General features: G+C 40.1%; 1 protein-coding gene across 1 annotated transcript in view; it reads right to left on the bottom strand.

The window, feature by feature from the left end:
- Positions 1 to 12618, bottom strand: part of TFCP2 (transcription factor CP2) — a 171793-nt gene that overhangs the window by 86501 nt on the left and 72674 nt on the right. Inside the window, exon 7 of the mRNA XM_033939022.1 lies at positions 1386 to 1496. Within this exon, the coding sequence (XP_033794913.1) occupies positions 1386 to 1496 (111 nt within the window). The remainder of the gene's footprint in view (positions 1 to 1385; positions 1497 to 12618) is intronic.

The raw sequence follows: 12618 nt of genomic DNA, 5'->3' as shown, positions 1-12618 counted from the left end.
GGAGGTGGCATGAACTTGGGACATAGACTAGAAGGATGGAGAGAGTAAGGGAAAGAGATGCTGAGGTGAGGGAGAGAATAAAAGTGAGAGTTGGGTGTCTCAGAGAGAAATAGAGAGATGAGGAGATGAAGAAAAAGGAGACTTGTTGGGCAGAGAAAGGGAGGGAGAGAGAATTATTAGACATGGTGGTGGGAAAGGAGTGAGGTAGAGAGATGCATGGGGAAGAAAGAGATGTCAGATCACTGGAATGGGAAGGAGAGAGAAAGAAATTCCAGACCACAGAGTGCAAGGGAAGGAGGGGAGAGATGCCAGACTACACGGAGTAAAGAGCCAGACCACAGAAAGGAGAGGAGAGAGAGATGCCAGACCATATGAAAGGGAAGGGGGAAGACGGAGTTGTCTGACCATGGGAGAGGGATGAGATGGTGCACAGGGATGGAGGGGAAGGGGAAACAGAGGGAGGAGATGCATAGAACAGTCTCTTAGAGAGAGGAAGAGATAATGGTTACTGCGGAAAGGCAGACTGGATAGGCCATTATCTGCCATCATGTTTCTATGTTTCTTAAGTAGTATATCAAATCTGGAACAAACAATGACTTGCCCAGAATCACAAGGAAAAATATATACATAAATAAAATACCATTAATCACATGATTATTAATCAAAATGCAGTCTTAAATTAAGAACATAAAATCACTTTTAAAAAATTGGCAGTGGATAGGCAGTGAGGGAGAAGGGGAGAAATTCTGACTCCTCAGATGTATCCTAGGCTCCCTTTTTTTTTTTTTTTTTTTTAATTTTAGAAGTGGAGCATCTCCCTCTCTCAACTAGTCCCTCTCTCAACTAGTCATTTAATTTAATTTAATTTATTTATATATTTAACAGACTCCATCTGAGTAAGGAGCATCCTTTCAGAAATCAGTGCAAGAACTGTGTGATTCACCCATCACCATCTGCTGGAGAAAGAGAAATACTGAATATCTGATGCTACATTGTACCCTTCTAGGTCAAAACCCACAAGTCTTTAGTTGTCTTTAGTCTGTCTCCATCTATTGATTGGCGAGCACAAACCAACAAGTTCTGGCATGGTCTGGTAACTAAGGAAATTTACTTCTTGAGTAAGTTGACCACCAGCCACTGGGGCAGCTGGATAAGCTCAAAGCCATCTGGGCTCAATTTTAGATATGGACCAAGGATCATCCTCAGTTTAATCTAACTCAACCTTCATGTTTGTAATATACTTGGTTATTACTTTCTTTAGTACTTTAGGTTAGCAGATAGTTCAAATCTGATGCAGCCTGTGTTTGGGGAGAGGAGGAATATTTTCCTTGTGGAGCTTATTGTAAAAAGCATAAAATAAAGGAAATGATGAACATTAATATTACCTCGGTGAGTATTGTTGTCTCATAGGAAGGCTGATATTTCTCTTTTTCCTGAGGAGTTCGTTTTTCCATTTTCTCTCTGTCCGTCTTCTGTTTCCTGTCTGCTCCTTTGGGCTAAATAAATAATAATAATAAGTCACCCACAAATCAGTATGAATGAAAACAAAAATCCTTATATTTATGATTTTAAAGATGATGAAAATGCTTTTCTTATGCAGTATTACCATTTTAAGTTTGTGTTTTGTAAGGAACAATGAGGAAATAAAACAGGATTTTTTTTTTTTGTAAAATTGAGACCTTTGGAAATGTTCAAGTGTACTTGTCCAACAGCTTTCACCCATCTGCCCATTTTATAGGATATTGAACAAAGAAAAATGAAGCATATATTTGGGTCATGAGCTCACGATCTCCTCCCCTTTCTCCCTCCCTGTATCCCACAATTTTCAAAAAAGCTTACTGAAATAAGGTTCTGGCAGAAAAGCTCTCGCAGGGAGTGGAAAAACCAGGAAGGAGGAAGGGGAGGGGGATTAAGTAAAGCAACAACCACTAAGTTTCAGTGCTCTGATTCCAGCAATTTTCTTACCCAGCCACCTCAAACAGCTGCCCACTCCTCACTATTTTAACAAGCAAGGATCCCTTCTTAGTATATGCATGTCCAATGTATTCAATACTAACGTTGGCAAGATATATTATAGTTTTTCTAATTATTGTAGCAATTTGCATGAACAAAGTATCCAAAACAAAGGCAGAGACCACATGCAAAACTGCTCAGGAAAGGCTTTCAAAATGATTGTAGGAGTCACTATCGATGCCAGTCTTACTTTCACTCTCATATTTCTACCACAGTCAGTAAATGCTTTTATTGACTATGCCAGATTAGGTCTCCATCTTTTCCTAGAACCTGGAGCTCTCCATATTTTGGTGCATGCCTTGGTACTTCTCTATAGATTATTGCAATGTATTATTTAATAGTACCACACAAAAGGAAGTCTGGCATCTGCACCTTATGCAGAATTGCTGTAAAATTACTTTTGGCTATAAATATGATAATCTCTTTCTTAGGCAAGAGCATTGGCAGCCCATTGACATATGAATCACCTATAAACTCCTCAAGCTAGTCCATAAAGCCCTTAACACAAATCAACATCCAATTTATTTATTGAAAAATTTATATACCGCATACAACTATGCGGTTTACATATCACATACATAATATCTTACGTTCCCTATGATTTCCACATATAACAGACATAACTAGACAACACCATTAACATCCCCCCATATAAAATGTCAATATACCAAGTCAAATCAGATTTCAACAATTAAGGAAGCAAAAAAGCATTATATCAAATGATCCATTCCATGGTAGATGACAAAACCAATCAACATATACAGGCAAAACAAATCAAATTCAAACAGTTCAGAAATGCAAACAAGCTTTAACTCATACATTACTGTCAGAGTATTCTGAAGAAGATATTTTCAGATGGAACAATAGCATTAGCAAATAATTGCATTTTCTTAAAATTTATCCTCCCAATACAGAATCGTAGGATACCAGGCAAGGCACCAGCCACAGACATTATTGATGGTCCAATCCTAACATGCATAATCAACATTCTACCCTCCAAACTTAATTCTTGACAATCTGATACTCTACTCCTCTAGCCATTCTCTTTAATCTTGTCTGTTCCTTCCTTCCTTCCAATTTTTTGAGTGCTTTTCAGAAATCCACATTTAATGCTGCAGGCCCCATTCTTTGGAATGGTTTTCCTCTTGAACTGCGTATGCTGCAAATTTAGGCAGGTATTTGAGTCCACCTCCTGAATTTGGCCGTCTGGCCCTTTTTAGTTGCCCTTGCTTTCAGGGACCTCTGCTTGGTACCCAGTTTGCTAGTTCTGCTGCTTTAGATTTTGGTGTTTATTTGCAGGTATGTAGTTTTCTGATATTTTCTGCTTTCTATCCAAATTGTAGTTCCTTTCATTACTGTGCTCCTCTTATTGTATGCGAATTGAAAATCGTTAAGATGGTACACTTCCTGTAGCAGTATATCAAAAATAGATGAACTTGAACAGCACCTACATAGCAGGATGGCGTGCGTCAGGCAGACTGTCTCAACAGGAGCTGACCTCAAGACAGGAACAAGGAACAGAGAGCACAGACTGAGAACCTAGGTTGGCTTAACATGGCAAGCAGTCCATAAATCTGCACAACTCTAGGCTCCTAGCTTGTACTGACACAGAGAGTAGCTTATATTGAAAAAGGTTATTTTGTGGCTCGGGTTGTCAATGTTAATTTGAATTTTTGTTAAAGGTGCAGTTATTATGATCATTAAGTACTGTGTCTATCCAGACTATATCACTCATACGGGTCGTTCATATTTACCAAAGCACAACACTCTTGACAGGTCAATCCCATTTATGTTCAGCTCAGGAAGTATTCCTCTTCAAGACAACACAACCGCCTTGAGCGAATCTCTTCATAAAGGCGGTTAATAAATCCAAATAAACAGAGATGTGTCAGCACAGCTCTGCATGCCACATGCTCTACAGTAGAAAATGTAACATAGCAGAACACAACTACTACTACTACAAAAAAAAAAAAAAAAAAAGGAAAGCTATCTGCAGGTGGTAATTTGAGCAGATATGAGCCAGGGAGGTGAACTACAGAGCTGCAGGACAATATCTGAAATATCTCCCAAAAGAAAGAGAAAGCAGGAGAAGAAACTTCAAGTAATATAGACACTGAATGAGAGCCATAGCAGCCCAGAAGATAATAGATAAGCCCTTGATCATCATAAGACGTGAAACAGGGGTCAGACCAAAAGCCCATCTGACCTAAATGTTCTTCCTCCGACAGCTTGAGGAAGTGTATTAGAAACAAGACATTGAAGAAATAAACTTCAAAACTGTAATAGAGTGCAGTGAAGAAGAAATCTGGCAAGCTAATTCATGCCTTTAGATTGTTCTAGTTTGTAAACTATATCACAGCCTGGGAAGCTAAACTAAGGAGAAAATCCCTAAAAATTTGAGAAATATGGAGAAAAAAAAGAATCGAGAGAAAAAAAATCCAATTTAAAACTACACGTCTCCACAACATTACACTCAAGGCATTGTATACAATCCAAATCTTTTAGAAAAAAAAAAAAAAAAAAAAAATGAAACAAAAATATCAAAACAATAAAATACTTATTGCAAGATGAGGAAATGGTCTGAAGTTTCTATAGATAATATAAGATTAGCCATACTGAATCAGACCAATGATCCATCTAGCCTAGTATTCTGTTTCCAATAGTGGCCAAGCCAGGTCACAAGTACGTGACAAAAACCCAACTAGCACCTCTAAACTATGTTGGTGTGGCTACAAGGGAGAGCGGGCAATCCTTCACATCTGCTGTGAATGTCCTGCTCTTGATGCAAGCTATGGCCCTTATTTTACAAGCCCTATGCACATTTGATATATGCATAAATCGTGTATTTTCCAAATGCTGTCACAGTGAAAAGTTTCCCTTGCCAGCTGGCACTGAAAGAAGGAGGATAAACACTACTAAAAGGGTTGAGAAGGCAACCTGCCCTAATCCCTCCAGTGGAGTGCTGCTCAGTAACAACTGTTTACAAAATTGTGTTTGGTAGCAGCTATAACCTCCCAATATTGATCTTTTAGGACTGACATTCAGAAGGGGACTAATGTTTTAATTTGCCATGCCCATGTCCCACCCAAGACCACCCCCTCCCCTGACATTTACGCACATTTAGGCTTGATATGTGCATATCCTGATTCTGTAAAATGGGGACCTAGATATTTATGCAAGACAAATATTTAAGCAGGGCTGTGGTAAAAATGGACCAATTGCAGCTTCAAAATAGAAAAAAAAAACCCAAAACAAAACCCACCGTTAAGAGCTTTGGATTCTTGCTAAGAAGAAATAAAATTTAAATTGAATCAGGTTGGGCAGACTGGATGACCATTCAGATCTTTATCTGCCATCATCTACTATGTTACTATAGCAAATTTATCATTAAATATAGGTTATATTTACCAGTGCTTTAGACGCAGAATAAAAAATTTAAAGCCTAGAATCAGTAAAAGCTGTAGCTGTACAGTAAAAAATAGAAGAGAGTTGAATACTTGGTGTACCAATTCCACAGCTCTGCGCTTAAGCGCTGGTTATGTCTCTAAAGTCCCCCCCCCCCCCAAGTTATGCTGGCATTGAACCCATCAATATTTTCTGTGTTTATTTTGCTAAAGTGGATGTTTGTGCTATACATACATGGCACAAACACCCACTTGGCCTGTATTTTAGAACAGGCTCTACATCAGCAGATTCTGCTCTCAAATACTGGTGAAACTAGAGATGTTCTGACCGGCATGTCTGAATTCCAACTAAAATTAGGCTGCATGCCATAAATATATCTTTCTTACAAACACTTGGCACAAGCCTATATCTCTTCCTTAGAGATCTTATATGCTTGTCCCAAGTTTTCTTGAATTCAGAGGAGGATATGATGTTTTGGTTGTTTATTTAACTAGGGTCTGCTAAATGTACACTGGAGATCTCCACCGAATGGAACAGTGACACATGTGGTCTAGAGCAGTGATTCCCAACCCTGTCCTGGAGGACCACCAGGCCAATCGGGTTTTCAGGCTAGCCCTAATGAATATGCATGAGAGAGATTTGCATATGATGGAAGTGATAGGCATGCAAATTTGCTTCATGCATATTCATTAGGGCTAGCCTGAAAACCCAATTGACCTGGTGTTCCTCCAGGACAGGGTTGGGAACCACTGGTCTAGAGTATGTCATTAAAAAAAAGTTCACAAATTTTAACCCAAAGAATTAAAGAGATTACAGAGGTTTGGGAACCTCTCTGTTCTATGATTCTGCTTCATAAAACAAGGGAGGTGGCTGACCTCAATTGGGTGCTCTCCGGGAACAAGGGGGAATGAGGGTAAGATAAGCTCTACTTTGGCTACCCTGATAGGGAAGACCTACTTTTGATTCCAAGGTCCGGCTCTCTCCCCCAAGACCACCTTCAGAGACAGTATTCATAGGTCTGGAGCTCTGTACATCAGAAAAATCTATCATCTGGAATTAAGATGCACAACTACCAGCTCTGGAGAGAACTGAGGCCTATCACTCAATGCTAAAGTACCGTACCATACCATATAGTTTCTTTTATACTGCATATTTCAACAAAGAATCAATGCAATTCACAGTAAGAGTTACAAGGAAATGAATTACAGGGCATTTCACAAGAGTGAACAGAGGAGAGCATAAATCAGATTATATATAATTTCTTAAGAGAGTATAAGTTGGGTAATATGTGATCACAAGGAGAAGAAATATGTCTAAATTTTTTCTGAAGTTAAAGTATGACAAGGGCTGGCTTAAGAATGTTGGCAGACTGTTCCAGATGAGGGAGTCCTTGAAACTCAAAGGTAGACTCAAATATATTTTTCTGGCAAACCTGCAAAGGGGATAGGAAAAGTATTTTAAAGTGTTGCATAGATTTTAAATTGATGAAGACATGTTTGACTTTAAACTTGGATGCAAGTCCACTAGAGTTCTCCCCGTAGATGGCCTTATTAACCATGCAAGCCATCTTGAATTGGGTTGTCTTTTTCACTGGAAGCCAGTGCAATTCTTCAAGTAGCGGGCTGACCCTTTCAAACCGATTCGAGCGAAGGATTAGTCTAGCTGCTGAATTTTGAAGGAGTTGTAGCCTCCAAGTTCTTTATCTATAGTACAAGGGAGGTTAAACTGGGTTGCACAGTAATAATGGGTGATTTCAACCATCTCGATATTGACCAAGTAAACAGAGCATGCTAGGGAGATAAAACTCTTGACAAAATAAATCAAAGACTGCTTTATGGAGCAGCTGGTTCAAGAACTGACAAGAGGAAAAGCAATTCTAGATCTAGATCTTAGTGGAGCACATGAATTGGTGCGGGAGGTAAAGGTGCTGGGGCCACTTGATAACAGTGATCATAACCAGGGCAGGATTAATTCTTCAAGGGCCCCTAGGCACACAAGTACACTGGGCCCCATAGCTGTGCCCCACCCACATCTATTTACCTGTTTTATTATTTACTTCTTTATTTCCACTCGTATTTTTTTTTTCTTTTATTATAAAATTAAAAACAAACAACAGTTTTAGTTCTATGCAAGCCCCAAACATCTCTGAACAAATCTCGCCCTTCCTTCCTTTCCCAGGACTTTAACTCTGAACCCTTTCCATACGTATATAAAAGTGTTCAAATGCATTGTAAAGCAGTAATACTATCCGAAACATAAGTCTATATTAATAACCAAGTTTGCAACTCGTCTCAACTGCCTCACTCAGTCATTCAACTTTAACCCATATGTATATACAACCAAATCTGTAACTCCTCTGGTACGTTCCACTCCATGTATGCTAATTTGTAACAAAACAACAAGGCAAGCGGTCCACCAAAGAATCCAACGTGGAACAAAAGAAGATCAGCAGACAATAAGGAGATTCAAATCACTTTTACAAATTAACACATAAAAAATGGAAAATAAGATATCATTTTATTGGACTAATACATTTTTTAATTAGGTTTCAGAGGTCAAACCCTCTTTCTTTAGGTCAGTAAAGTATACTGCTGTTACAGTATCCTGTCCTGACCTGAGGAAGGATAATTTGGCCTCTAAAAGTTAGTCAAAAATGTATTAAAATTAGTCCAATAAAACAATCACCGTATTTCCATTTTCCATTTATAAACATTTAGCAACACAGCTACAATACTACTTTATCTTATAACAAAAAAAAAAAATTAAATAAATTTTATTTTCTACCTTTGTCATCTTGATTTTCAGCTGAATTATGTGTTTGGGTCTTCCCATTTGCACTAGAGTTCTCCATAGTTTATTGTAATCCACAGTCAATAGCTTTGCTGTAGTCGAAGTAGTAGTTTTGGTGTTCTCTGCTCTTCTCCAATATTCATCTAATAATGGACTAGGACTCGAGCACGAGTTGATGGGACCTAACAGTTACCTTTGTCTCTCAGTTTCTGCTTTCCTCATGTTGTCATTTTCTTCCTTCCATCCACTGTCTGCCAACCCCCTTCCATCTTTCCATTTCTCCTCTTGCCCTCCCCCTGCCCCATTGGTCTGGCATCCATCTTCTTCCCTCTGTTCCCCTCATGGTCTGGCATCTCTCTCCTTCCATTTCCCTCTCTCTTCTCATTTCCTCCACTCAGATCTGATATTTCTGTCTCCTTCCCCCTCCCCTCCCCATGCTCTGGTATCTCTCTCTTCTCTATTTTCTTCTTCTGTATAAATTAAATTCTCTCTTACTATTCAGTCCTCAGTTTTCTTCTTTTCACTGTGCCTACCCACAGATTGCCACCCCTTTCCTTTACCTCTCCACTATCTCACTAACTCTATTCTTCCCCCATCCAGCATATGCCTTTTTCTTTCTCCCCTCTTTCCATTTAGTATGTGTTCTCTTTCTCCACTTCCATTCAGTATCTGCTCTCCCCTCTCAACTGACATCCGTCTTCCCTCTTCTCTCTCTCCCTTCTCCCCACTTCCATCATCTACCCAACTGCCCCTCTCTTTCTCTCTCTCTCCCTCCCACTCACTCAGAGCCTCCACCCCAGGCCCATCTCCCTCCCTTCCTCTCACCTTCGCGGGTCGCCACTTACATTATTCTTTGGAAGGTTTGCGGCCTGTAACCCTCCCCACCATCACCTTCTCCTGTTCCTCCGAGGGTTCCGACCTCTGCTCCTCCACTTCTCCCCCTCAGCTCCTCGGGGTGCTTGCAGCCTCCACTCCTCTCCAGCTCCTTCTTCCCCACTGCATCCAGGCCCTGCACTCCCTCTACGGACTTCTCAGAGGAGCTGCAGTTTGTAGTACCCTTCACGCCACCAGCTACTCCTCTTCCTCCATCCCCACTGCGCCCACACCTGCACCAAACCCCCCCCCCCCGGGAACTCCCTCTTCATGCATCCTGGAGCCGCCCCTCCCACAGCGCTCACCTGCTGCAGAGGCCTCTCCAGCTCCTTCTTCCCCACTGCATCCAGGCCCTGCACTCCCTCTACGGACTTCTCAGAGGAGTTGCAGTTTGTAGTACCCTTCACGCCACCAGCTACTCCTCTTCCTCCATCCCCACTGCGCCCACACCTGCACCAACCCCCCCCCCGGAACTCCCTCTTCATGCATCCTGGAGCCGCCCCTCCCACAGCGCTCACCTGCTGCAGAGGCTCCCGCTTCCATCCCATAGCCGAAGAACGCTCATACAGTTAGCAGGTAGCAAGATCAGCCCAGCACCTGCAAGCAGTGCTCAGCCCAACACTTCCCACTGACGTGAACTGTCCAGGCGGAAACAGGAAGCTGCATCAGAGGGGAACTTTGGGCTGAGCACCGCTTGCAGGTGCTGGGCCCGATCTTGCCTTCATCAGAGCAGGGGTGGGGAGGCCCGATCTTGCCATCATCGGAGCAGGGGTGGGGAGGCTCGATTTTGCTGTCATCGGAGCAGGGGGTGGGGAGGCCCGATCTTGCCGTCATCGGAGCAGGGGTGGGGAAGCCCGATCTTGCTGTCATTGAAGGGGGGCCCGATCTTTCTGTCATGGCCGTAAAAAAAAAAAAAAGTTGGAAAGGCGACGGTGAGTGGGGCCCCCTCACAATTTCGGGCCCTAGGCACGTGCCTCCTGGGCCTATCCGTTAATCCGGCCCTGATCATAACATGACCAGATTTGATATAATCCCTGGAATAAATTCAAACACAAAACCCAATACAACAGTGTTTTAGTTTTAAAAAATGGAGACTATGATAACATGAGAATGGTAAAAAAGAAACTTAGAGGAGCAGCTGCAAAGGTCAAAAAAATTACATCAGGTGTGGATGTTACTAAAAAATACCATCCTGGAAGCCACATTCCATGTACTAAAAAAGGAAGAAAGACGACCAAATGGCAGCCAGCGTGGTTAACGAGTGAAGTGAAGGAAGCAATTAGAGCCAAAAGAGAATGGAGTGGAAGGAGGATCAGACTGAAAATAATGGTAAACAACACAAGGAATGGCAAGTGAAATGCAAGGTGTTAATAAGGAAGGCAAATAGAGGCCTTAAAAAGAAGACTGCGCTGAAAGCAAAAACTTTTTTAGGCATATTAAAAAGCCGCCAGGAAGAGAATTGGTTGAACCGACCGAGGGATGAAAAGGGCTTTCTGGGAAGACGAGACCATAGCGGAGAGATTAAATTAATTATTTGCTTTGGTCTTCACTGAGGAAGATATATAGGAGTTACCAGTACCAGAAAGGGAATTCAATTCTGAAGAATCAGAGAAACTCAAACAAACCTCTAACATTGGAAGATGTAATGGGTCAATTTGACAAACTGAACAATAGCAAATTGCCTAGACTGGATGGTATACATCCCAGAGTGCTAATAGAAATGAAAAATGAACTTGCACAGCTATTATTAATAATTTGTAATTTTTCTCTAAAATTCAAAAAAAAGTTCCAGATGTGATCCGGGAAATTATAAACCGGTGGGCAAAATGGTAGAGACTCTTATAAAGAGCAAAATGACAGAACATATACATAAGCAGGGATCAATTAGAGAAAGCCAACATGTCTTTAGTCAAGAGAAATCTTGCCTCACTAATCTACTACATTTCTTTGAAGGGGTGAATTAACACGTAGATAAAGGTAAACCAGTTGATATTGTGCATTTGGATTTTCAAGAGGTATTTGACAAAGTATGTACCTCATGAAAGACTTCTAAGGAAATTAGAGATTCATGGGATTTGAGGTAATGTAATATTATGGATTAAGAACTGGTTGAAATACAGAAAACAGAGTACTGTAGGTTTAAATGGTCAGTATTCTCAATGGACATTTTAATGTGAGCAAGTGATGCATATGGGAAAGAAGAACCCAAACTATAGCTACAGTATATGATAAAGGATTCCATGTAAGGAGTCACTGCCGAGGAAAAGGATCTAGGTATCATCATTGAGGATACATTGAAACCCTCAGCTCAATGTGCAGCGGTGGCTAAGAGAGCAAATAGAATGTTAGGCATAATCAGGAAAGGAATGGAAAACAAAGATGAAAGTATTATAATGCCTTGTATCACTCTATGGTGCATCTGCACCTCGAATACTGTGTGTAATTCTGGTTGCCGTATCTTAAAAAAGATATAGCAGAATAAGAAAAGGTACAAAGAAGGAAAACAAATGATAAAAGGGATGGGATCCAAGTTTCCAAGTTTATTAAATGTCTTGATTTATCGCCTATTCACATTTCTAGGCGATGTACAAATTGTTCAAAAATTAATTAATATATCATTTACAATAAAAACAAAAACAAAAAAGAAAAATTAAAACTTAAATGGGATTTAACTGACAATAATAAAACATAAGGAAAGTTATTTAATTTAATGGTTACATACAGTTATTATGTTCAAAAATTCAAGGGAAATACATTAGGAGGGGAAAGGTAAACAATAAATTCAGAGAATTAAATTGACAAAGCAGAGAGGTTTAGTTATTAACAGACAATCATTAAATGCATCTGTAAATAAAAAACTTTTAAGATGAGCTTTAAATTTTCCTAAATTTTTTTCTTGTCTTAAGTAAAGTGGAAGGTTATTCCAGGACTGAGGGGCTGTTATAGAGAAGATTGTGGTACGTCTTGTGTTAATGACTTTCAATGAGGGGATAGCTAAGAGATGTTGATCCTGTGATCTGAGAGATCTAGAGGAAGTATACGGTATTAATACTCTATAGATAAAGGCAGGAGTTTTAAATTCTAAAGTTTTATGTGTAAGTAGGCATTGTTTGTATATGATACGGTGTGCGACCGGAAGCCAATGTGCTTTCTTGAGTAATGGTGACACATGATCAAATTTTTTAGCATTATATATAATTTTAATGGAGGCGTTCTGTATTATCTGTAATCGTCTAAGCTCTTTTTGTGGCAAACCAATGAATAGGGAATTACAATAATCAAGTTTAGAAATTACAAGAGAATGAAGTAGGATATTCAGAGATTGTGTACATAAAAATTTTGATATAGATCGAATCTGACGGAGTCTGTAAAAAGTTGACTTGACCACTTGGCTTATATGATCGTGAAAAGATAATTTGTTGTCAAATATTACTCCTAAGATCCTAATGTTTTCGGCCATTTGCAAAGGAATACCCTTAATAGAAATAGGAGAGGAAAGTGTTTCGTATTCTTTCCATGGAAAGAACATAGTGTTAG

The sequence above is a fragment of the Geotrypetes seraphini genome, chromosome 3, assembly GCF_902459505.1.
Source record: "Geotrypetes seraphini chromosome 3, aGeoSer1.1, whole genome shotgun sequence".
Classification (NCBI taxonomy): Eukaryota; Metazoa; Chordata; class Amphibia; order Gymnophiona; family Dermophiidae; genus Geotrypetes; species Geotrypetes seraphini.
The sequence above is the reverse complement of the archived record's forward strand: the minus strand, read 5'-3'. Positions and strand labels throughout refer to the sequence as shown.